At 43.4% G+C, this 27671-nt stretch overlaps 1 protein-coding gene across 1 annotated transcript; it reads left to right on the top strand.

Annotated features, from left to right (window-relative positions):
* The first annotated feature begins 13154 nt into the window (after positions 1-13154).
* LOC119177833 (tetraspanin-33-like) lies at positions 13155-27431 on the top strand. Its single transcript, XM_075867390.1, has 4 exons — positions 13155-13223; positions 16419-16743; positions 25873-26029; positions 27092-27431. Exons 1-4 carry the CDS (start codon positions 13155-13157, stop codon positions 27429-27431), a joined length of 891 nt encoding a protein of 296 aa, XP_075723505.1.
* Positions 27432-27671: the final 240 nt, after the last annotated feature.

The following is a 27671-nucleotide window of genomic DNA, read 5'->3' as shown; positions in this document are numbered from 1 at the left end:
TTTTGATGCTGATGGTAAGTGGTTGCCAGGAACACTTGTTAAAGAAGCTACGACGAAAAAAACAAAACATACACCATGATTTTTCCCTCGATTCACAATAGCTACTACTTAGCCCTTATTTTCTCTGTGTTCATGATGAAACTAGTCGGAATAAACACCTGCGTTCACATCGGGACAACCAATTTCGATAGTGCTTATGAAAAAAAAAGCGCTCAAAACAGACAAGAACTATGCACGACACGACAGCTGAGCTTGAAAACAAAAATACTTTACTCCATGTCTTCTCGTGCACTTTATTCTACGAACAGACCAGCGAAAAGAGCTTAGTGAAGAAACCTTTGAAAATGTAAAGCCTGCTTCCCCCTTGGTTCCGCCCCATCTGAGTTTCTGATATAAGTTTGGTTGTCTCTTATTTTTACGCTCTACTTAATCACACTGCGCACAATTTAATGTATGACACTTGAAAACCTTAGTTTTTTTTTATTTTGGGTGAATCGTTGCTTCGGAAGCAACCTTTCATTCTATGCATCAATAATTCTTTAATCCGCCTTATTGCGCGAGCCGCATTGCAAGAGGCGAGTTTGTGGGCATAACACCAGCTCAATACGTGTTGGAGGTCGAGCTTTCTTTCAGCTGGAGTTGCAGAGGGGCAAACTTGCAGTGCGTCTTAACAAATGTTTGTCGTATAATAACATAACCGAGCACATATTCTGTGTACTGCGGCAGATGTAAAGTGGTCTCTGCAGTGACTACCAATTTCAGTATAGATGGTGCATCACATTGCTTTATATGCCATACAGGATTCGCAATACGCGATGAAGATCTTCGTCAACTGGACAGCCTTGGACGTTCTCGTGGACTCGCTCATTTGTATAAGCGTCGTTGTCCTCAAAAGTAATTTTCACAACGTAAGTAAAATATTTGTAATATTTTTACTAACATCATCAGAATGTAACAAGCAAGTGTTCAAAACTTATTCAACAGTTCACAATAGCTTAAGATTGAATAATTTTTTTCTTTTAACAGCTTCTATAGTTTTAGAAGAGCCTAATGCCATGTTGCATATTAAGGTGTGCATGACCAAGTGTAAAGGTTAACAATAAATACGCTGTACCTTTTCTGAATATTTTAAATGTTAATCGGCTTAATTCTGTTGAGATTGATGGAGTGGCCTCATCAAGTGTGATGTGCATGGGAAGGAGTTACACTCTCTCATAGTAGAGTACCAAGTACTCAATATCGTTCACCACGTTTCCTAAACACACCAGTGTCAGTTATATAGACCGAGAACTCTTTCTTCTGCCCCATAGTAGAATATAAAGTGCTCTAAATCATTAACCAGTTTTTATAAACACCCCAAAACGAAGTTAGGAGGGCAGCCATTGTTGCTTCGCGTATATTTAGGAGCGAAGCTTCTTAAGGTGTGGGGGTGCCCTCCTCCATTTGTACGTAGCATGTACGCCACCACTTCTGGTTTATGAATTACTGACTAGATGGCATTGGCTATTTGCCCTTGGAAATATCACTGGATTTTATTGGTGGCCTTCGTAAAGTTGGCGCGCAGTGAGTAGAAATAGCATGTTATAATATGAAATTCACACTATTCCACGGAGTGATTGATGATGAGTGGGGCAAAGCGTTCATCCATCCGTCCATACGGTGCATGCTCTAGTGTGGTAAGAGCAGACGGACAGATTACTAGACGGACGTAAGGACGGAGAGACAGACAGACAGACAGACAGACAGACAGACAGACAGACAGACAGACAGACAGACAGACAGACAGACAGACAGACAGACAGACAGACAGACGGATGGACGCTGCGTCCCACGCATCATGATTCACTCCCTGGATATGCTGTAAATGTTTCTTACAGAACATCTAAGTGTTATTTTTTACAGAGCAGTTAATTTGACGGGGGCGTAATAGCTCAATACGCTTGCTTTTTCTTTGTGCACAATTTGTGTGGATACCAGCTATTTGTCCTTCTAAATTCACGTCACCATACAAACTCATATTATTTAAGGGTGATGTGATTCCTAAAGGTCACAGTAACTCCACATTCCAAATATTGTAACGCTGCATAAAGTGGATCACACGCACATTCTGCTTATTTAAAGGAATAATTTTAAGGAACGTGTTTCCATATAATAGGCTGACGAATCCCCCGTCATGTGCATTTCCAAACTACGCCGCTGTCTAGAACTTTTTCAGGCCACGTACATTTCTCATAAAATTTAGAGGCAGCGATGAAAATTTCTTCTTTAATTATAAAGCTTGTTCCAAATAACCCATTGTTTTAGAATACGAGCTTTGCCGATGAGTACATATTGCAACTTGCTGTGCTATTTCAGATGCAGATTTAAAGGGTCTCTGCAAGACTACTTTAGCATAGTTAAAAAAATATTGCGAGGCTTCCCATGTCATAAAGAAATGTCGATGCCATATACCTAAAAAACTTCGGAGGGTATCGCTGGAGTAAAAAGGCCTAATCACACTTCAGGATGTTTTTCTACTATCGCAAAGCATCACTCAACGAAAATTAGTGTCCAATTACATTGAATTGAGAGAGTGAAACTGCTTTATAATGTATACCCATCTCAGAAGGAGTAGAATGCCCATACATTTTCAGGCATGAGAGAGTAAAACGCGGTTATACTCCTACTGTAGATCCATATATCGATGCGTTGGCACACCGCAAATGATTAGCCTTGCTTAATAACAACGCATGTGTGCAGTAAAAAGTACTGTCAATCTCACACTGTAACAAGTGTCGGATGAACGTTCTAATTTCACGAAGCACAAAAAACAGACACTTCACACACTAATCACTGTCTGGTCTGTTGTCACAAGCATAGAGACGCTCAAATTTCCGCATATATAGAGAAGAAAACGCTGACAGATCAAAAGCATTTCTTGTGAGATGACAAAAAAAAACTTAGGTACCATCTCCAGGTTTGGCGTAGTGGTAGCATGTCGGGTTCGCAATTTATTGAGTGTATCAAGGTCGGAGGTTCGAGCCGCACTCAGCCTTTCTAACGCGAGAGCGTTAAAAAAGCTGTATTGCAGGAATTTCTGCGTTGGTTTCTGCGTCCTTGGTTGTGAGCAAAAAATGATCTTATGTGCTATCAAAAAATTGAAGACGATGCAAATGAAATAAGAAATAAAAAATTTGCAGCATATCCACGGAATGAATGATTTAGAGTGGGGCGAAGCATGCGTCCGTCTGGTTTACAATCCGTGCGTCCATCCGCCCATCCGTGCGTGCATATATTCGCGCGTCCATCCCTGCGTTCGTTCATGCATCCGCCCCTGCGTCCGTCCATGCGTCCATCTGTCGTGCAGCCATCCGTGTGTCCGTCCATGAATTCATCTGCGTGTCCAATCGTCCATATAGTCAACACTCCAAGTCCCACCATCACGTATCTTTTCATTATATATTCCGCATATAGAAGCACCGCCATCCAGTGTACATTCCAAGGACTACAGGAGAGGCGGCACACGCACACTTTCTTACGGATTGTGCTTCGTGTCAACTTCCCACCTTTAACCACCTCGAGTTCATGGTATATACTAGTTCACTGTATTGTTCATGGCACTGTGACCCGTGTCTTCATATACCATGTGTTCATGGTATATACTAGTTCACTGTAGTAATTCATGGCACTGTGACCCAAGGCTCGCTAAATCTTTCTAAAACCAATGAGGTTACGCCCACCGAGTATAACGTAGCTACCCTTTCTTGTCAGATAGTGCCCAGTATACATGCCAATGGCTGCTAATAGGGAATACGAGACTGGAGAATTCGGCTTTTAGTTAACGCGAACGCTGCAAATTTTTTATTGGTCAACAACGCACAGGAGAAATCTCACCGGCACCACCTTGCAAGTCAAAATGTAAGTCTGGTTGCGCACTACGACGAGAGACGAACAGCTGCCGGTTTAAGGAGCTTTGCCCTTAAAATAAAAGAGTGGGGATACAGTCCTAGTGGAAAATGAACCCAGGTCGTTTGCGTGGCAAAATATTATCTACCACACAGCAACGCATCTGCTTTTGAACACACTCCAAATAACTTACTTTGCTTGGAAAGGCAGTGAAAGTAATTTTCATGCTTTGCAAACCGGCGTCCTGTAAACATGCTTCACAATACAAAAATTAAATTGCAGTAATTATGCCTGGTACAAGCACCCATTGTCGTCGAGAGTTAGACCATGCGATTCTCATAATGACTTTGTGGTTTAAAGCCAGTCACCCACTACGAAAAGCGTATGTGCTACTGCACCTATTTATTAACAAAGGGAAGCTGAAGGGATTTCAGAATTCAAGCAAACCTCGTGTTTAGGAAGGATCAACATTACTGTTGACGACGTCATAATCCTTTTCGCGGTTGTAGCAGGAGGAGCTTTAGAACAGGCAAAATAAAAGCTTGTCTTGCTACGCCCCCACGAGCGCGCTGCAAGTGTGGACGTGGAAACACGTCATCTTCGTTTTCTGTGGCCCAGAGCAAGCGTTCTTTCTTTTCTTCAACCACAGCCTCCGTTACTAACCCATGACGTGCCGTTGCCGGAACTAATCGAAGAGGCCACACTTCAGCAGTGATGCTGTTGCAGATGACGCGGCATACCGAGATTGACGTCACTGCGTTCGCTCGGCGTCTCAAAAGCCCGGCTGCCACAACCACGGTTTTTTCACCAAAAAGTTCTATTGGCGTTCACTCTTGAGAACTTTCACATCACTTTTCTAATTCAGCAGCGATCAAACTGTCCTTACACGCTCCTACATCATTTTTAGGAAAGTGTTTCAGCTTCCCTTCAAGGCCATGAAGTGGGTGCATAGGATGTTCGAAAAGGTTTCATACACCCAGTGTTTGAAGTACGCACTAGGTACAGGAATCGCTGTCACGTTCAACTCCTAAAGGCTAAACTTTAGGGTGAGCTAATTTTTTTTTGAGCTCTTCCTTGTTTCATCACAGTACACGTATTTAGTCATCCTTATGGTCTGTCCGCGAGAAAATCTGTCAAAAATAAATAAGAAGCCCAAGTACGGCTCGAGTTGTCCCATTTTTTTGTGAAGTGTAATAGTACTTTGTTTCGCGGAGTCATACATCTCTGCTTCGGGCTCAACTCTAAAAAATGGAGTATTAGAGAGTAAAAGATGGAACAACAAAGTACTCTCCCGATGACAGTGGCCCGCACTTTCTTAGTTTTATGACTGAAAGCCGAAAGTTTGCAGCCATTGTCTATTTTGAGCGTAAAGAGTGGCATTGTTACGATGGTTGCCATGGGAAGGCACCACGTAGCATACTCTGTTTTATGAGTTCGGTGCAGCATGGCAGAAGCTTCAGTCTCTCTCGACCAATTAAGAGGGCCAGCACATCTAAACGCATTCTTCTTCGTTCTGTCGTATGCTAATCATCTAGAAGCGGTGAGCACTACTAGTGGTGTGCTTGTCCACCATCGCAATTTTCATCCTTTCAGAGAAATTCTGCACAACTCTGCAACACGCCTAGGTTGAAGTCATCCAGCAATTTTTTTTCACGTGGCACTTGACATAGCAAAACAACGCCTTCGGCATCTGCAAGCTTTATCGTCTGCTTTTAAATGCGAAGCAGCTTATGGTAGAGCTGAATTTTGTGTGCGTGGCCACCCTTACTGCGCATGCGCAACAGCTGGCCCTAGCACTGCCAGAACGCGCTCACGCGCGAGCGAGTTCGGGCCTGTGAATAGGCTCGGTAAGACCCCGCGCCGTCTCCCCCGAACCCTGTCTCAACAATCATGTTATGGTGTCGGGGAACGAGATTCTGCAGGCGCGCGATGAACCAACGCAATGAATCCAGGCAGGGCAGGCTGGCATGCACTGGCGCGTTCGGGTCTGCGTAAGCCACTCTGTAAAAGAATTTGGCTTCTCTCCAAACTCTCTCTCAGCAAGCACGTCATGGCATTGGGGAAAAAAATTCTGCAGACACGCGTAGATCGCAATGTGCTCCCGCGTGGCGTGGCCATGAACCCCCTTGGCGAGCTCCAACAAGAGTTAGAGACTTCAAGGTGTGCTCGACTTGCAAGAACGCGTTAACATAGGGCAAGATGCCAGCTGTGGCTGTAAATTTAGGTTAATACATGTGCTGCTTCTCATGCTACTCATCGTGTAATTTCTTTCGCTCGCAGCATAGCCTGCATCTGCTGCGGGACGCTTCGAGCTCCGCTTCTTGCTCCGCTTTGATGTCGTCAGCGTCCCTGCCAGGCGTGGTTTCAGTTGTCAATAAAGCCTCTTAGTCTGCCCAGTATTCGTAACAGCATATCGTAAGACTAAATAACGTGTCCTCAAGCTGATGTCTGGATAAATATCACCGGCTATGAAGCATGAGAAAAACTGACAAATGCATAATGCATTTCATACAAAATTTCGAAAGCACCCATCGCCAGGGGCTATGCCGACAAAATCGAAAATTTCAATGTGGCTAACAAAAACTGTGCTGAATCGGCACGAATACTATGTTGTCGAAGCTTAAGTGCATTATGAGAAAGCAAAAGGCAGCATCTGTTTTTGAGCTCGCTAGCCACAAAGTGCACAGTGGTCACTTTGATACATTCGAGGTCGGTTTCAACTGCAGTGCAGCCATGCCTTTTAGAACCAATCTTGTTCCTCCGTGGCAATGTGAAGGCTGTGGCTGTGCCGGATACATATAAAATTTTGGCAAATTTATACCAATAGCTTGCACTTAGGTGAAAAAAATTTCATTCATGCGAAACAAAATTTGGTCATTTCTTCCGTCATTAGAATGCTATACAAGAACAAGTTATAACTTCTTCTTCAGTATCATTGAGCCACAAAAATTGTTTTATATAAAAAATTAGGCGAATTTTCAGGCAGATTGCAGTTTGAAAACGCAGAGAAGCCTTCAAGTAAAAGTCTTCTGACAAGGTCATTTGTATAGGTCAATGGACACGCACCGGGCTCAGAACACGGGCACTGCATCTCGTTTCGCTGAAATCGGTGTTCGAAAATCGTGCAGCCTTGATAGGGCTGCACGAAACTCATGAAAAAAGTATAAGCCGCGCATTTGAAGGGAGCAATAGGAAATTGGTCGAGGTAATGGCATGCACGCATCTTTATGCCCCTCCCCCCCCCCCCTCCCCTGCATCGTAGCTTTCAACGCTCTCGTTCGTATGTAAGGAGAGATGAAGAATAGGTTTAGTTGTGTGTCCGAAACAGCCTCGCGGACGCAGCCTGTCATAGGAAATGGCTGGCATGCTGCGTCCGCTGAGCTGCTGTGGGAGCCTAACTAAATCAGTCTAATGCACTTGAAGTGGGCGAGAAATCTTAGCTGTTGCACTCATACTTAAGAATTATAAAAAAGAATTCAGATTTCACATCGTGTAGCAATTACATCTTTTCATGAAAGCATTTTATGAGCATTTAGGAAAGTCTTATGAGCATTTAGAAAAGACTTTTTGTTCCAATACAATGTAGATTTTTTTCTTTTTTAGTTGCACAGTAAACTGCCATCTTCTTCTGAAATTGGCTGATTGTTTCTAACTTGAAGGCACTTTTAAGCAACCCCATGTGCTTTCCGAAAAAGAAAAGCGCCAGAACACTGGCATTTGAGCGAGGTTCTCATCTAAAAAAGACAAAAAATACCTGCAAATTGGAAACAAAAACTATCCGAGGGTAGTGAATTTCCATGAAAAGCAGTAAAAGTAACCGACAGAAGCCAGGCGTTGTGAAATTAACTGCGATGTTCCAGCTAAGCCGTTTAATGCAACAGGCCTTTGGTTAAAGGATAAATAAAAACTTTTTTGAAAATCAGAATTTCTTAGATTTAGACATAGAGTTTCTTTACCTTACAAATAATATTCTGTATGATGTAGCTTATCATGTACTGTCGCAAAAATGACGCAGTTTCCACGCGTTTGTTGAGACTTTTTCTAGAGTAACAGAAGTAGTAGCATTATTGAGACAATAAGAATAATTGTGGTACGTGTGTACTCAGAATCGGAGAGGTTGATAATAAAGGAAACGTTGTGGTTATTTTCACAACGAATCCTTGCTATAGGTGACTAAGTTCTAGCACTTAGTTCTTGTGAGTCGCAGTGCCTTGCGGAATGCCGGAAAATAACAGATGCATTTCCTCGAATAGCCTCTTTCTAATGCAGATGTTTGCCGAGTATTCTTGATAGACTCTGCTTTCGGCTTTCCTTTTCACTTCCAAGTATGATATATATTTGCCTTAGGCATTATGTCCCCTGAAAAAGGAAGCCCAAGTTTTTTTCCAGTCGCAACCTAGTACACAAAACTTTTGTGTTCAAAGCGATTGCCTCATACCTTCCTGGAATATTAAAAACACGCTTTATACACCATGTTTGGACACGAAGAGCCCGAACGCCAGCAGCAGCGGCACCACAAAATTGATCATTGAGCTCATGTAGAGCAAACAATGAGATAAACAAAAAGCAGCCAATATGTTTTCTTCTGCCAAGCTGGGGCCAACAACAGTATACCAAAAATGCACTCAACGCAGCAAAAAATGGCAACCCTGATCACTAAGCGCCATTGCAAAGCAGTGTGGAAGAGTGGTGGGCTGTTTTTTTTTTTTACTATTTAATCCCCTAGTTCATTTCCCTCCAGTGGAAACTCACTCTTATGCGAACTGGAGGTAACGAAGCTCAAATACTTAAAGGTACTTGAATAGTTCTTTATCTTCTTGAATCTTTGGTCTTCTTAAAATAAACTAGGTGCTCCCAACCACAGAGGCATCCCTCAAAATGTTTCCGAGCCATTATGTATCACTTATTTACATTCTTTGCACGCTAACAGTCGTTCTAAAGGAATTTAAAATTGCGAGAAGCAGTGCTTACAGCGGCTCCAGTGTTATTCAGTGGGCATGCAACATCAAAGCAACCAGTGATTACGTTGAGAAATTGCAAGCACTCCTGACAGCGGAATGTATCTAGACTCTAAACGTTCATCAAATTACCATAAAGCATTACATTAGTGACCTTTACAACACGTAACTATGCATAGGTATTGAACACATATAATGAATACAAATGAAGTGCATGGTACTCACACAAGAACAACGCTCTTGTTTTGGCGCCAATTCAACAGGACACTTTGGTAGCCGGCGTCTGGAGCTCCTGCAATATTGCTATATTTTTATCTCCACTTTCGAAAGAGCATTACAATCGTCATCAGCCGGGTTCGCAGACACCACAAAGGCTCTAGTGAATACTCGCACTAATTTTGCATCATGCACCGTTTGGTGAGTCATGCAGACTGCCCAGTAACGATTGTGATGACGTGTTAGTCATAATCGCCAACTTTACTAATGTACCCGCGGACAGACATAAGTTCACATTTACTAGCCACTGAATTTTATGGCGAAAACTAGTGCATAAGACTTGTGAATTTTTCGCGTTGCAGGTTAAAGTACTTCTGAACTATCTCGGAGCCTATAGCACTTTCCTGGTTGCAAAGGTGAGAATATGTTGAAACTGGTAAACAATCAACGGTGAATGAACGATTATTATCTCGCTTCGCAAGTTTCATTTAAGAAAATCTGCGCTTTGAAAAATATGAGTGCGAGCTAGATTACAGAAATAACTCACTATGGATAGTCACCCAAAAATGCACGATTGTGACCGCACGCGGCGAGCACTCGCACTGTGCTCTAGCCTGATAGTGTTTGACCAGGACATTGTGCGAGCTCAGAGTATCCTGGCTGATTGATACATTTCCGAGTCTGCGTCCTAAATTATTACTTTTATTCTCTTTCTTTAAAAAGATTGTTCTTTCATGAAGACATTTCAAGTTGGTATACTCCAAGATAAAGCCCCGCCGCGTGGGTCTAGTGATTAAGTACTCAGCTGCTGACCCGCAGGTCGCGGGATCGAGTCCCGGCAGTGGTTGTTGCATTTTCGATGGAGGCAAAAATGCTGTGGGCCCATGTGCTCAGGTCTCGGTGCACGTTAAAGCACCCCAGGTGGTCGAAATTTTCGGAGCCCTCTACTACAGCATCTTTCACAATCATATGGTGTTTTTGGGGCGTTAAACCTCACATATCATCATACTCCGAGATATAAAGCGATAGTGTGTATTGCCATAGCTGACGACGTCTGTAGTGTTTTCTTTGGTTATCGTCTGAAGTACTGTAAGTTTCTTCAGAAAAAAAAATGTTGGGGGCAGATACCGTATGGGCACTGAAAAGTGAATGTGTACCGGCATGTGGATTAGAAAAAAATCGCAGTTAGATTAAATGTCTACTAGCCATATGCAGGCTAGTGTTTTGCAGTAAGCCTTCATCAGGTATGTGCAGTACTTAATAGGCAGCATAAATGGGCAAGTGATATGTTACGATGCACTGATGTGCGAGGTGTCATTTAGAAGCATTATACACCGAAGTGTGTGTAATCGAAACCCTTTTGGATATCCGTTTCCGCAATGAAGAATGTACGTGTACTGTTAATATACCCAAGGGACTCCGCGATCGGCTTGCCGCCTAACAAACTGCACATGGTGGTTTTTACTCTAGGGAACCTGCGCCTACCTTGTTCGTGGATACGCTCGGGCGAGACTGGAGGACTCGCCACCGAAAGCAGAAAAAGAGCGCGAGGATTACCATGGCACAGACATCAATGCGTCGACAAACTTTATCCAAAGCAACTCCGCATCCGAATCTGCGGCCTCAACGCCCAGACGTTCACTACACCACAGGGCTGTCAAAGGAAGCGAATACGACCGTGGCGAGGCGATATTTATCGATGAGCTGAACTGAGTGCCGGCTCGTTCACTCACTGCTATAGATGTACTACACTATGTACACCTTAATGTTAACATGAATAAAAAAATACTGTCACAGCTGAGTTGTATTGTTAGATGACGTAATGAAAGTAGGTACCTACGTCCTTCAGTAAGAAATATCGATGTTGTATTCAACAGCTTCACAATTATGAGGGTCACGTAGTTTTTTTTCTTGAATAAATTGTATATTGTCCTGGTTTTCGGAAAACAGATTGCTTAAAATAATACCGCATTACCAAGGTCGCTCCATTCATGAAAGAACAAACAATTTAGAACGCTCAGCTCACGAGGAGATACTTGCCTCTTAATTTTAGGCACAAAGAAGTAATGATTGATAGCATCTCATTCAATTCCTTCTCTACAGACTTCATATATATATAACCGTGATCCTATATGCGTCCGTGTCTCTGTAAGAACTGTATTCTTGTAACTCCTGAAATACGTTATGCGGAACACCCAGAGTGTACATAAAACAGAATTTAGCGTTAGCGAATATTCTGCTTTGGGTGAACTTCTATTCGCAGCGCGCATTTCTTACTGCAGTTCATTGCTCATAAACCAGTCATCTTTTCATCTTAATGTGACCTACCAACTGTGCGTGCATGCGAAATGTCTGTAAATGACTGAATGAATACTTTTTTCTGGCTGTGGCACCTCGCGGGTTCTGACTCGGTGTTTCGACCGCACCCAGTGTTTTCTCGCACATCATAGGTGTTGCTCCGGTGATGACGTTTCTCGCATTTTATTAAAAGCTAAGTTGTTCTAGCTCAGCGTAAAGCGTGTGACTCTGCTCGGACACTATCAATGAAATGAACAGTAATGGGCACAACATATGGGCATCCAGTTATTGCAAGGCTCGCCGTTGTGTGACCTATAATGACTTTGACGGGGGAAAATAAACACTGAGGGAGAGCGAGAGAAAGTAGGAAAGAGAGAAACAAATTAATAAATGGAATCAACGGTATAAAAAAAGGTAAAAATAACCACGCGTCTCCACGAAGTTAATGATTAGGAGTGGGCGGAGCTGGGTTCCAAAGGTTCATAATGTATACAATAGGGCTATCAACTTTACAAAAGATCAACAGATGGGTGGACGGATGTACGAACGACGCAGGTGATCACGTATTGTGCTGCTATATACTTGATTGTTGCGCACATAAAATCGTTTTTTTTTTACAGATATGTATTCCTTTCTTGTTGTGCGAGTGCTGCGGACGCCGATAAAGCTAGGCCCTAAGAAACTGTAGTCTTAAAATATATACCGGATGAAACCCTTCACGAGGTGACCTATAAACCCGTGATGCACTCAATCGAAAGGCGAGCGTCCTAGCCACTCGGCTAACCAAGAATGGTGGAGCATATTGAGCATAGCCTTACATTGTGCAGCGTAGCAACAGGGTGGAAAGAGCTAATGGGCGTCCGGAGAAAACACACGGTGGCGGGTAGGAGGGAAACGAGGAAGGGTGAGAGTAAAGCGTTGCACAGAAAGGTCGAGAAAAATAGAGGCGATAATGTTGTAGGTCCGTGTGCTTAGAGTTGGCTGCACGTTAAAGAACTACAGGTGGTCGAAACTCTCGGAGCCCTCTACTACGGCGTCACCAAAAACAATATCATGGTTTTTGAAATGTGAAGCCTCAAGGAAACCAATCAGTGAATCAATCAATCAATCAATCAGTCAATTAATCAATCAATCAAAGATTTAGAAAGACAACACTAAAAAGAAAGGACGGAAAACATGACTAAAAAGAGAGAAACAGAGAAGAACAAGACGATGGACCAGAGACAACAAGACGATGGAAAAAAAGTCGAAGCAAGCACTTGTCGTCTGGCGACCAGATATCGCACTGCTTGGCTAATTTGCGCATCGGAAGGATCTGAACTGCACCCAATGACTTAGAGATTGCGTGCAAACTTAACCCTCTAAAGAATTTTTCCCCGATGGCTTCCTAAATGCCACCAATATCTTCTCTGGAACTACGGTGCGTGTGGCGACTGGCCCTTTCTTGATACACTGGCTACCGGAACTTCTAATTCAACAGCGTTAAAGAGCTAGTTTCGCGGTAATTCCGGTGTTGGTGCTGGCATACCTCTAGGTATTGGCATCCCTGGTTGTGAGCGAAAAATCACTTTGTGCGTGGCCGAAAAATTGAGTAAGGTGCTAATAAAATCAATATGAAAAATCACAGCATGTTTACGAATTGAATGAAGAGGTGTGGGACAAAATGGAAGAACAGATGCACGGACAGATGCGCGGACGGAAAAATGGACGAACAAACGCACGGACGAACTGACGGACACTTCGCCCTACTCACCATCATTCACTCCGTGGACATATTGTGACGCCGTTTTTACCAACATGCAATACAATGCAGCTGGCTACAACAACTACGACGACTACGACAACTCGGGACAGACGGCCTACAACGTAAGGAGCTGAAAGTCTCGGTGTGAGTGAGGATCTAAGCCAGGTAGTTTGCGCGGCAAAGGCTTATTACTATAGTGTCATTGGTCTGCTTGAAAATACAATGAAAATGGCTTCCTCTGCTTGGAAAAGCAGTAAAGGTAACCTGCATGCTTTACAAACACACGCGTCTTGTATACACACACGCTTCACAATGCAACCTTTAATATCGCCGTAACTTGCGGGGTACATTGCAGCCGGGCGTCAGACCATGTGATCATCATGGCTTGATGGTTTGGAGCAGGCCACATACAACTAAAGGCACACGCGTTACTGCGCAATTTCCATTAGGCCAGATTGTGGGTGCGTACCAAATTCGAGAAGATTTCACTCGCCTAATTGCCTGTGGTTCAACGCGTGCTACTCATTGAACATAATGCAGCCATATGCGAAAGCTTCACTGACATGAGCCACTTTGAAATCATTACGCACAAGAGACAGGACAGCGCTATTGCGTTCAACTCTTAAAGTAGAAGTTTAATGGTTCCTTGAATTTTTAAAGGAAGTTGAACAATTCATACAATTTATTCTGTATTGTCAGAATCTCATTTTTTAAAGTAAATAGCTATTTATTCCACTAGATCTCCAGTTGACGTTAGTGTTGCTGCATTTTCCGTAGTGTATGTGTCGATAAGACGAGATGCGCCGTCTCGATTTTGGAGAACTATCTAGAGTGTAGATGATGATGACGATGATGACTGTGTGTACCATTGGCACTTACCCACAAAGTGGGAAGGGCTAAAGAGCCAGTGCCAGGCTGCTTGAAGGAGGTGTAAGATTACAATGAAGAAGAAGAGGAAGAAGAAGATCGGATCCACGAAGATTGACGGCTTTCAAGCGCATCTTCACCGTTCCTTATGAAAAATAACGATAAGCACCGGCAAAAGGCAGCACCTCGAGCTGTAGGTCGGAGAGAGCACCACAAGTGGAATGAACGCGAAAGTACTGGTAGCCGAAGATTGTCCAGAGGCGGGAAGGAGTCGTTGGGCGGCGGTCACTCTTCGTCCACGGGTAGTTCGACAAGGCAGAGTGGTGTCCAGCCAGTCTCGGTAAGGAACGACGGTGATCCAGCACCCACCGGGGCTGAAACTGGGCAGATAAGCGGTGCGTCCGTGCATGAAGAGGTTGAACCCACACTCAGTGACGAGAATGAAAGCGGAGGCCATTCACCCGAACAGCCAAAGAAACGTGGCGAGCGTAGACACGTACACGGAGAAGAAGCCCTTGAAGACACCATTATGCTCGACGTAAATCCCATGGTAGGTCGCTTCATTAACATAAATAGAAATCCCATATAATCGTGTTAGCCAACGAAATATCTGTAGATGACTTTGATAATACCTTTGTAGCTCAATCAGCTCGAAGTATATTGAAAGATTGGCTCGGGGATGTCGTCAATTATCACGGCAATTCTTTCATCAATTTGTGTGGGCCTGCTCTTGTGGCAAATACGCGGTGCTGCACCAATATTCACTTCCCATTCCTGACTGCTATGTTTTTCAGGACACCTTGTGCTGAAAACGTTGCCATTATTTTAGATTTTCAATTGAAAGATTCGTTTCGACTATCATTGTATTCGTAAGCGTAAGGTCGTTTGTGAGACATGAAGCCACGGTATAGATAGCCGACCATTTTACAAACATTGTCGGATAATATTTTAAGTGTTTTAGGGCAAGAAGCAGGTTATTTTTAATAAGTTAGTTGTCCTGAACAATGCGCGTGTATGTTCGCAGTTTAGACATTTTGTACTGGTTTACGCAGTATTTACTTGATACGATACTCCGCAATGTTTAATCTAATAATGCACCTCGACGCGACACCTAAACACTTTTCCCACAAATAAAATGCTACCTATTCGTACTCATGGTTTCTATGGTCGAGCGCATCTAGTAATGTCTTATACAATGCAATAATAATTTGATTTTTGATGCAATGCCATGATCACTTCAAATATTACATTTATTCAATCATAAGGAAACTTGTGAATTCTACACCAATTCCTCTGGCGGAGGAGGAAATGACATGCCTTCGAATGAGATGATGTGCGAAATGAGTTGTGTTTGTCACAGATGTGTAAGATAGGTGTGAATGGGATGAAATGAACAGCTAAAATTTATGCGCCTACATTTCATTTCCCCTGCGTCAAGTTTCCTTCCAATATGTACCACGCTAATGCAAGTTAAGCACCTAAGAGCTACGCCTTCTGCTGATGTTGGCAACTATTTCCGCATGACATGAAGCCTCCGCTGGCTTCGCAACATTTTATTCGTACGTCCTTCAAGTTTCAGTCAACGACAGTTGCATACTTTATCCGTGTATTAGCTATAAAGCGTCGCATCGGTGAGCGTGATGGAATGTAGCGTGCAGGCCAGGATAGTGTGAAAAGATAAGACATAAAGAGAACTCGCATATGTTACACGTGACTTACATTGGAAAGGCCCTTTTTGCATGTCCCATTGTTGAGGCATATAATAATGATATGTGGATATGACGTCTCGAAACCACAATAAGATTATGAGAGGCGCCGTAGTGGAGGTTCCCTAAATATCGGCCATCTGGTGCTCTTTAACTTCAACTGATATTGCAGAGTACACGAACTCTATCAGTACTCCTTGGAAATGTGACCACCAAGGCCGAGCTGAACCTACGACTTTTGTTCCAGTAGCCAAGCACCCCAGCCAAAGTTGATTGGTTGATATGTGGGGTTTGACGTCCCGAAACTACCATATGGTTATGAGAGACGATGTAGTAGAGGGCTCTGAAAATTTCGACCACATGGGGTTCTTCAACGTGCACACTAATCTGTGCCCACGGGTCTGTAGCACTTTTGCCTCCATCGAAAAGAAGCCGCCACATCCTGCAGTCAATCCTGCGCCAAGCGGGTCAGCAGCCGAGTACCTTAGCTACTAAACCACTACGGCGTGGCCCCTAGCCACTGTTTACCCAGAAAGGGCATTTGCGAAATGGGTGCCCATTTCGCACACTTTGAAGCTCGTGTTTTTTATGCGCCTTCGTTTTGTTGGGCACTCTTAAACACATAGTGATTCGTTTGCGAACTTGTACCGTTTAAAGCAGCACAGACGGTGAGTGATTCAGTGATGGCTGAGTTTGATGAGAACGGGGGTAACGACTATTCAGACCAGTGTTTCACTCTTGCAGGTACGCTACCCATTGCTGCTACTCAACCTGTTCTTGTGGTTCGTGGGAACGATGTTGATCTGCGTTTCATCGTTTCTATACGTGACCGCTGGCAACACGGCCGACGACACAGCCCTCTTCAAGCGGCTCGATCTGATGGGTGTGCTCATCCGGCGCCTAGAGACCGTCGTGTTCCTGGCGGGCATGTCACTGTTCATCGTCTCATTCTGCGGCTGCGTAGGTGCGCTGCGGGAGAACAGTTTCCTGCTCAAGCTCTACTCTCTCGCCCTCACTGTGCTCATCGTAATCAACATGCTGCTCGGGATTGTCGTATTATTTATGCCCGGTACGTGACTCCATTTTTATTAGGGTCTGGTGAATAACAGCAACCGCAGCAACCTTTATTAGTGAAAATGAAGAAAGCTAGTTAATCTATTGACGCTCTCGTACGCCAGAAAAGTAAAACACTTATAAATGTTTCTGCAATCGTGTAATACACATTTGCCCCAGAAACATTAAGAACACTTGAAAAGTTTGCTTGATAGAAGTTGCACCCCGACACTAGCAGAAAATTCTAGAGTATGCAAGAAGAGGAATTCACTTGCTCGAACAAAATCAAAGCAGAACAAGACAATGACCTCTCGTGGAGCACTTGTACAGCTTTTTGTTACTCATTTACAAGCTCCAGCATGTCCAAGTTACCTAATATTGTGACGCTGCTATTTGAGCACGCGCGTTATGTTCCCATTTTCGCCGTTGCAGATGTTGCAAAAGAACTTACTTGCGTGAACCTCTTTATGCAATACAAAAAGGGTTTATCATCAAAAGTAAATATATAACAAGGTACGGCGATCAAACGCATTGTTGTAATCAATGGACAAACAATGGCAGCTTCCGAAACATAGAATAAAGCGTTGCCCCCCAGCAATAATTTATTATACATAGGTTGGTACACGTCAAAGCCGTTTTCATAGGCAAAATTTAGCTGATTGTTGTGACACAGCCAGGAATGTTTTTGTCGGCATTGTAATTAACGATGTTGCTAACAAGATGTCAGTGCATGTTTTAATTCGAGTTTCTACTTTGTGATTATCTTGGTAGTGATCACCACGATCGGACTCGTACGCACTGTGGGCTGCTACAATGGTGACTAAACGAAAATGTATCACCACTGGCTCTTGATCAAGCTACGCAATCGAAGCTCGTTTCTGAAGCGTGAATACACGATACCAATTGAAAAGTTTCGAAGCTGAATCGATGATATGATGAATCAAAATGCAACAAGACGAAGGAATGTTTGTCTGGGCACTATTCAAATTACATTCAGCGCGATCGCAATGTTGGGAGAAAAGCTCATTAGTATTGTTTTCACCTACGCCACACGCACATCGAAACTTCAGTGGTGGACTGACTATTCGATTAAAAGGCTCGAACGCTTCACTCTGGTATTTGACTATCGCAAATTCCACAGATCTTAAGTACCTTATGAATCGACATTATGCGAAGCATGCGGAGTGGAGGGGACTTCCTTGTAACCATTTATTGAGCGAGACGTTATGCAATGACGCTAATATATTTACGATTGTTGCTTGCACTGTTATGTTCTCACTATCCAATGTTTATATCACTAGTTTCCACTTGCACAACAATTCCAACAGGATCATAACTACTGGCAACAGTAGAACCAATAAACTGTCATAAAACGCTTGTGCTTGGAGGATGGTAGCACTGGACACTGCTACGTAATCAGCTTCAGCCGATGGCGCCCAACGCTGGCGTTAGCCTAACCTGACGGCTGTATGATAAGAGTACATAATTAAAGTACTTTATAAAGTAGGATAGCTGTTACTGCAACCACCGTCGACGTTTCACAAACATTACGGTCAATTTGAAAAGTATTTACGAGACGTTGCATGACTCTGTGTTAGAACACTTGAACGCCACGCAGAATGCATGGTTTCGATTGCTGCTCAGGCCCCCACATGATTTCCTTGCATTCGACTGGTCTGGATTAGCTGGGCCAACGCTTGTTGTCAACATTTGTTGGGTCAAACTTTTTTAATGCTTACGCGTTGAAACCTTCTATGTGTGCTCTCGTAGTTACTGAGCAGATACTTAGTGTCAATCACCTGTGGCACATACCCCCTACTAGTGGCACATAAACGCTCGCGGGTTTTGTGACTCTGCTTTGTGGGAAGTGTTTGACCAAGTACGCAACGGGGTTATGTACCTCACCTCTTAATCATTCACCTCTTGACGAGTGTGTCACGTACCTCAAATGATCTTACCCTCCCATACTAATTTTGGTTCACGCCAAGTTAAGAGGGTGACCACGAGAGCACCCAAACGTTTAGTTAGCCAAGAAATGCTTCGCGTTTAATAGATAGATAGATAGATAGATAGATAGATAGATAGATAGATAGATAGATAGATAGATAGATAGATAGATAGATAGATAGATAGATAGATAGATAGATAGATAGATAGATAGATAGATAGATAGACAGACAGACAGACAGACAGACAGACAGACAGACAGACAGACAGACAGACAGACAGACAGACAGACAGACAGACAGACAGATGCCTGAAGTGCTTCCTGTATGCAAACAAATGCTTGGCATTCAATTGGTATCACCCACTTCAGTAAGATAGCCCTTTATGTGTAATAAAAAATCGGGGCCTTTAAGCTTCGCCTTTAAATTTTGAAACGGTAGCAATATCCTGTCTTTAGTGCGTGCCTAAAACACTTAGTGCATAAATTCCTATCGAACTTGCTATGCACCTAGAAGGTGGTTTGAAGGAAATAGACACGGTAACGTCAGTGCGTTCTGTAGTAGATGACCAGCCGGGCTTTCAACCATAGAGTCTTTATGATAATCACGATTTCTGATGCCTGATGGCAATGCACGCTTGTACTTCGCATTATTATTGCAATATTTTATGTTGAAATGTGAAGCATCTGTACAGGACGCACGTGTTGTAAAGTGTTAACTTCAGTGTATTTCCTAGCAAAGGAAGTTATTTTCACTGTTTTTAAAAGCACACGCTTGGCTGTGTGGTAGAACATGTGCTTGTCAAGACCTGGGTTCAATCAACACTTCCACCCAGACCGTTTTTTCATTTATTTATTTGCTGCTTTTTGTCTTTTTGGTAAACCGCAAGACGATGATTTTGCGCTCACAACGAAGAACGCCGACACCGTATTTTCTGCGAAACAAGCACTTTAACGCTACCCCGTTCAAATATCGCAGTGCACTCGGTCAGCTATCGCCACTGAAAGATTATACTGGCCGGAATTGTTTGGATATGTGGCTACAGTTTATAAACTTTTAAAGAGACACACACGACAGGACAACTACTTTAGGATTCAGACTGCCTTGTCACGCATGAAATAGCTTCACTAGCTCCATTTCGCCAGAAAAAGAGAACGCAGAAAGACTATTACCACAGTAAATAGCAAAACGAAAATAATTACAGAGTCATCACGTACTTCCCACACCTGCTTGCCCCTTGCCCCCATATTTACGGTGGTAAACACGAAAAGTAAATTGCTTTAATGCAATAAAAAGGAACCGATGAACTTGTGCATTGAGACTTTTCACATTATTATAAATCACGTCAAAAAGCACATCAGCGCCTCATGCTTGCTGAATAGTGAGGAGCGGACAGGTGGTTTATTTGCTCCACTTTTGCGCATGCATATGCTGATACCGACGCTTACCACCACTATATTTATGAGCTGCTCCACGTCTTGTGCTTTCTGCTGCCATGTTATACCTGCGAACGTTTTAATGTCATCGGCCGACCTAACTTTCTCGCTCCCCTTCGTGCGTTTGCCTTATCTGGCAATAAAGTGAAGTACCGGGCATTTATGAGCATGCGGTTATTCTGCTCACGCGCTACGTGACCAGCCCACGTTCATTCCGTTATATTGATTTCAGCTATAAAATGTTTAGTTCCATTTTGTTCCCTGACCCACTCTTCTCTTTTCTTGTCTCTTTTGTTACACTTGTCATTTTATTTTCCACCACTCGCTACGTGATCCTCAATTTAATCTGAACTCTCTTTATAAGCCTCCAGGTTTCCGCTCCGTAAGTAAATACCGGCAGCATACAGCTGGTACATACATTCCTCGTGAGGGTTACTGGCAGATTACGATTCATAATATAAGAATGATTGCCGAATGTGATTCGCCCCATCTTTATTTTTTGAGTTATTTTACTCTTATGGTTCGACTCTATGGTTACTACCTGTCTCGAGAAGACGTATTCCTTTCCAATGTCCAGTATCTCTCAACTTAGCGCAAAGTCCTGCTTTCTGCCGAGGCTCTTGCACATTACTTTCGTTTTGCGCATATTCATTTTCAGGTGAACTATTATGGCTTCGGTGTCCAGTTCGGTAATCAAGAAATGTAATTCCTCCCCTGAGTTACTCATCAAGCTAATATCATCAGCGAATCGTAGACTTCTAAGATACGCTCTATTAACTCTTATCTCTAACTCCTCAAAATCTAGAACCCTGAAAACCTACTTAAACATGCGGTGAATAGCATTGGAGAGATCGTGCCCCCCTTGCTTTGCACCCTTTCCTATTGGGATTCTGTCACTTTCTTTATATAGAAATATGATGGCTGTGGATCCACTGTAGATTTCTTCCGGTATGTTTACGTGGGGTTCGTCGATGTCCTGATAATCTGGTGGTTGCATTACTGCTGATGTCTCGACTGAGTCAAACGCCTTCTCGTAATCTATGAAAGCTATGTGGAAGAGTTGGTCGTATTCAACGCATTTGTCTGTACCTGATTGACAGTATTAATGTTGTCAACTGTGGAGTAGCGTGTGAAAACTCCTGTTTTATTTTTAGGTTTATTGAACCCTAATGTTGCTTTAATTCAATTAGCTAATATTTTTGTAAGTACTTTGTAGGGAGTGAACAGTGGGCTGATCGACCTGTATTTTGACGTCTCCTTGACGTTTACTTTCTTATTATTTAAAATAATATCGGGCGTTCATCCAAGGTTCTGATAACCTTCTCTTTGAGCGACACTTTGTATAAGTGGTACAAATTTGTACTAACACACAGAGTATTCTTGTTGCAGCTTTTACTCTCACTTGAATCTCTAAGCATATGTGCGTATACAACGCCACACAAGTGCCACCACTGATCGACAAGTACTACCAGTTAGCCTAATAAACGCCGTAAAAGAAATGAAAGCCAAAACAAGAGGAATCCAAAGCAGCAAACTGTGAGGCTTAGCCATTGCCGAACGACCAGAGCTCTTCGCTTGCATGACTGTATAGCACTCGACTCTGCAAATTATCGCATCGATTTATGCAAAGGTTTCTGGCAGATCCCACTAACCGAAGAAACAAAAATGTACACCGCTTTTATCACGCCATTCGATCTCTACGAATACAACCGGCTCCCTTTCGGTTGGAAAAACTCGCCAGCGTGGTTCCAGAAGATCATGAACGACGTCCTAAAGCCATTCCTTGGTGTTTTTTGTAATGTGTACATAGACGACATTATAGTCTTCTCCAAAACAGAGGCTGAGCATCAGGACCATCTGTCTCAGGTGTTAAACGCCTTGAGCTTGGCACATCTCAAGGTTAATTTTAAGAAGAGTGTATTCTTTCAACAAAAAGTGGTGTTTCTTGGAAGAGTCTTCGATGGGAACACCAAAAGCACAAAACAAGAGTCCGTCGAGAAGATCTCCCAGTTGAAGAAACCATATGACGTCCATTCACTGCGTGTGTTTTTGGGATTGGCAGGACATTTCCGATCTTTCATAAAGGACTTTGCTGTCAAAACTAGATGCCTCACGCGCTTAACGCAGAAAGAAGTTCCCTTTGAATGGAGTGACGAATGTGAGAGAGTCTACCGTGACTTGGTGCACAGAATTTGATCGATACATTGTGATCTCGAGCCCATCTTACTAGCTTTTCACTCTTGAACGCGGGGCCGTTATCGCATACGATTGTCCGCGTAGTTCTAAACATGTCCCTAAACATGATCAGTCCCACCCGATGACTCCAAATGAGACTGTTTATTTAAGTTGCTCTAGCCTACTTCACATTCCCGTCAAAGTAGGAAACAAACATATGAGGGCTCTGGTAGACAGCGGTGCTTCTGTGTCCATTATAAATGCCAAGCTGGTGGATGCAAATCGCTTGCATAGTGGAAGAATTCTACGAGTACAAGGCTATGATGGAAAAGTAACGTTGCATGATCAGTGGGCCTTGGTAAACATCGAGTTCCAGGGTCAGCAAATAGAGAGCGAAGTGTTGGTGATAGAGGGGGTAACGTACGACTTTTTGCTATCAAGACCAGATATAAAGAAACTAAAGATCAACGTGTACTGGGACGATGTGGTTCTAGTAGAAGGAGTAGCAAGGAACGAGACAAATCAAGGTAGACAAGATAATCTACGAGTTGTCAAGTGCGCGGCGGATATCGCAACGACCTACCCTGAACTTGTATGCATAGGAAGCTATCCTCAGGCGATGAAGTCCCACAAGGTTCCTTTCGAACTCGCTGACAAGACCGTCATCCGGAAAGCACCTTACAATATGTCAAGGGAGCGAAAGATGTGGCTCAAGAAAGAGTTGCAGGAGATGCTAGATGCTGATATCATACGACCTTCGGTATCACCCTTCGCTTCTCCCATAACGATCGCACCGAAAGAAGACGGAACCTTCAGATTATGCACCGACTACAGGGTTCTCAATCGTCAGACAGAACTCATACCATTTCCTATGCCGAAGATCGACACAATTATAGATGAGACCGGGGGTTGCCGACATTTTTCCCGCATCGATTTATGCAAAGGTTTCTGGCAGATCCCACTAACCGAAGAAACAAAAATGTACACCGCTTTTATCACGCCATTCGATCTCTACGAATACAACCGGCTCCCTTTCGGTTGGAAAAACTCGCCAGCGTGGTTCCAGAAGATCATGAACGACGTCCTAAAGCCATTCCTTGGTGTTTTTTGTAATGTGTACATAGACGACATTATAGTCTTCTCCAAAACAGAGGCTGAGCATCAGGACCATCTGTCTCAGGTGTTAAACGCCTTGAGCTTGGTACATCTCAAGGTTAATTTTAAGAAGAGTGTATTCTTTCAACAAAAAGTGGTGTTTCTTGGAAGAGTCTTCGATGGGAACACCAAAAGCACAAAACAAGAGTCCGTCGAGAAGATCTCCCAGTTGAAGAAACCATATGACGTCCATTCACTGCGTGTGTTTTTGGGATTGGCAGGACATTTCCGATCTTTCATAAAGGACTTTGCTGTCAAAACTAGATGCCTCACGCGCTTAACGCAGAAAGAAGTTCCCTTTGAATGGAGTGACGAATGTGAGAGAGTCTACCGTGACTTGGTGCACAGAATTTCTTCTGACCCCGTTCTGCGTATACCAGATTTCACTTTACCCTTTGAATTGAACACTGACGCCTCACATTATGGGACTGGTGCAGTGTTGTATCAAAAATGTATTGAAGCATCTGGCCGAGAAAAGCGACACGTAGTCGGTTACTACAGTTACACTTTCAAGCCGTCTGAAACAAACTACACTACTACGGAAAAAGAAGCACTGGCGGTTCTGAAGGCCGTTGACTACTTCCGCACGTACCTGGAAGGTACGAAGTTCACTTTGTTCACCGATCACCAGGCACTCACTCATCTCTTGAATATGACCCAAACTAAAGGGCGTATCGCCAGATGGGTGAATTACTTGCAGCAATTTGACTTTACCATCTCGCACCGACCAGGACCGCTTTTAACCGATGCAGATGCTCTATCAAGATTGATGGTACAAAACAACACAGAAAAATCTGAAGAAATCAATGAAGTGAAGCTGTGGGAAGGCTCAGAACAACTGGTTTTTACGGAAGGTCGGTATCAAGTCCCACCAACTCTTGTTTCCAAAGTGCTTTACTTGTACCACGATAGCCCAGAATCTGGAGGACACGACGGCTTTTGGCGTACCTACAACAAGTTGGTCAAGAGGTTTACGTGGCCTCACATGAAGAAAGACGTTAGTCAGTACGTTCGTTCATGCCATGTGTGTCAAGTACACAAAGTCAAGTATAAACAGCCTACGGACACCATGATACTACCTTGCCACTCGAACGTGCCTTTTGAAGTAGTTCACCTGGATTTCGCCGAACTTAACAAGAAACGGGAAGGAGTCAGAAAAACGCAAGCTTTTCTGCTGGCCATAGATGAATGCACCAGGATGGTCGCGGCACGAGCAGGAAAAGAAGATGCAAATAGCGTCATAACCCTTCTCGAAAGGGACATGTTTAGAACTACGCGGACAATCGTATGCGATAACGGCCCCGCGTTCAAGAGTGAAAAGCTAGTAAGATGGGCTCGAGATCACAATGTATCGATCAAGTTCTGTGCGCCATACCATCCTGCGGCGAATGGGCTTGCAGAACGTGCCATACGGGACGTGAAACAATACATCAAGATGTACGATAGTTTTCCTGGGGGATGGAAATGTTCTTTAGAAGCAGCCGTAAAACATCATAACCGATCCTACACCAGTGGCTTGGGGTGCAGTCCACAGTACGCTTCTACAGGAGAGACCCCTATTCTGCAGGCAGACCGTGAGTTGGGACTCTTGGAAAACCTCAAGATTGTCGAGGAGAGGCAACAAAAATCACAGGAGGAGAGGTACCGAAAACGAATGAAAAAGAATTTCGACAAGAGGCATCGAGCAGACATGCCAGACATTCAAGTCACCGACCTCGTACTAGTGAGAAAAGGAATAAGAGATTCCAGTGCCAAATTTTATGGGCCTTACTTTGTGACCAAGACAGCCACCCAGAACGGAATTTTGAAGACTGTCTGGTACACTGGTGAACGTGGATCTGTTGAATGTGCTTCAGTTGGGAATGTCTTCAAGTATTACCCCAGGAGGGGTAATTAAAAGAAAGCGGGAAGGGTGAAGCGGTATGAGCCTTTGGACAGAAGATGAAGAAGCGCGAGGGCCGGGGCAGGAAAGAAGAGGAGGATGAAGTGAAAAATAAAGCAGATTAAGATGGACGCCAGTTCCATACTGAAGCTTTAATGCTGTTCCGTTATTTTAAGTAGGAACACTACATACAACGCCACACAAGTGCCACCACTGATCGACAAGTACTACCAGTTAGCCTAATAAACGCCGTAAAAGAAATGAAAGCCAAAACAAGAGGAATCCAAAGCAGCAAACTGTGAGGCTTAGCCATTGCCGAACGACCAGAGCTCTTCGCTTGCATGACTGTATAGCACTCGACTCTGCAAATTATCGCACAGTATATGCAAACGTTTCAATGTTAGGTGAACGAATGCTTCGTCGCTCTTCGCGGTAAAGGTTCTTTAAAAATAAGTCTAAGAATGCAAAGCATGTCCTGTTAATAACACTTGGCCGGCGCCTTGATACTCCTGGACAACTGTAAGACCGGGATGTGTTTGCTCGCTCTGCAGGAAGCGTCAAGAAGGTGATCAAGGACTCGCTGTCTGAGTCACTGGTCATTCACTACCGCGACACTATGGACACGGAAAACGTCGTAGACGCCCTGCAGCGCCAGTTGCGTTGCTGCGGAATGACGACCAAAAGCTTCAGGGACTGGAACAAGAACATGTTAGTACCCAGGGAAAAAATTACTTGCTCGCGAAAAGAATTCAACTTGTGAAGCCATGCATAGTAGAATCTTGACATTATCACCGAAGTAGCCTGTTAAGGAAAGAGATGCCCGCCACGTGTAGGTGAGGATGCTAGGGCAGCAGCAGACAACACAATGACATAGCCAAGATTCGTTCGTGAGACAAGCTGTGCAATATTTTATTGGCGTTATCACACAACATGCCTGACAAATCAGTTACGGCATGGAAAATTCTCAGCTATTAAGGAAAAGCCTTGTTACTACTGAGATCTTCCTCTCCTTTCGTAACTATGGTTTCGCTATCAGTGACATGGTACGAGGGGGAGCTTCAAGAACTTGACACGCCACCTGCAGGTTATGCCTTCACTTGTGACTTTCGGGGAGTCATTCCAAACATACTAGCTGCTTTTTTCCGGTTGATGTTTGTGCGCCGCCAGCAAGGAATAGCACCCCATTGAACGTTTTGGTAACATAGCGGTGGCGTAGTTTACTTCCAAAATAAGTTGACGCATGAAACCGCTCGCTGCGCCATTTGGAAGAAAACAGACCGATGAAAAGCGCTAGCTAGCAACTTTTCCAGGTGTAAGAGTTTATTTCCCTCCAAGTGCAGATAATATTTGCCTCATATATATATATATATATATATATGAGGCAAATCCTGATGAAGGCCAGACTCTAGGCCGAAACGTCGAAATAAACCACGTTGTGACCGCTCACGGAGGATCTACTAGACTATATATATATATACATATATATATATATATATATATATGACTAAATGGTTAGTGAAATCGCTGTAGACTTTAATTATGTACAGCAATTTCACTAACCATTTAGTCATATATATATATATATATATATATATATATATATATATATATATATATATATATATATATATATATATATATATATATATATATATATATATATATATATATATATTTACATATATATATATATATATGACTAAATGGTTAGTGAAATTGCTGTACATAATTAAAGTCTGATTAACTTTATTAAATCAATTTTCAATACAGCTACTTCAACTGCAGCCTGATGAATCCGAGCCACGAACGTTGCTCGGTGCCATACTCGTGCTGCAAGCCCACCAACCTGGAGTCTGTGAGCCTCAACTGCGGCCGCAATGTGCTCAACATGAGCGACTACGACGCCTGGTTTATCGTTAACATCGGCAATTGCCCGGACGCCCTACATCGCTACGTCAAAGAGCACGTGATGATAATCGGTGGATGTTGTCTCATCGCGGTCATCCTCCTCGCGTTCGTCGACATGATCACCAACGCGGTGATCGACGAGATCGACATCATCTGCAAGATATACCAGCGTGTCGAGGCCGCCGAGCAAAACCACTCGTAGCTGTACACAGAGGACGCTGCCGCACGCATGGCGGTGGTTTAGTTTCGTTAGTTACTCAAGTACGTGGTACTTCACGTCAGCAAAATATAGTTCTCCATTTCTAATTGATCAACCTACTTCTATTGTCTGCTGCTGAATATAATTTATAGTCCATTGAACGCTGATACTTATACTGGACGCTCTTGTTTTTTGTGGTATATTCTTTGAGGTAAGGTGATCACGCTATTTATCGCGTTCTAA

The sequence above is a fragment of the Rhipicephalus microplus genome, chromosome 1 (assembly GCF_043290135.1).
Source record: "Rhipicephalus microplus isolate Deutch F79 chromosome 1, USDA_Rmic, whole genome shotgun sequence".
NCBI classification, from domain to species: domain Eukaryota; kingdom Metazoa; phylum Arthropoda; class Arachnida; order Ixodida; family Ixodidae; genus Rhipicephalus; species Rhipicephalus microplus.
Note: the sequence above shows the minus strand (reverse complement) of the source record. Positions and strands in the feature narration are given on the sequence as shown.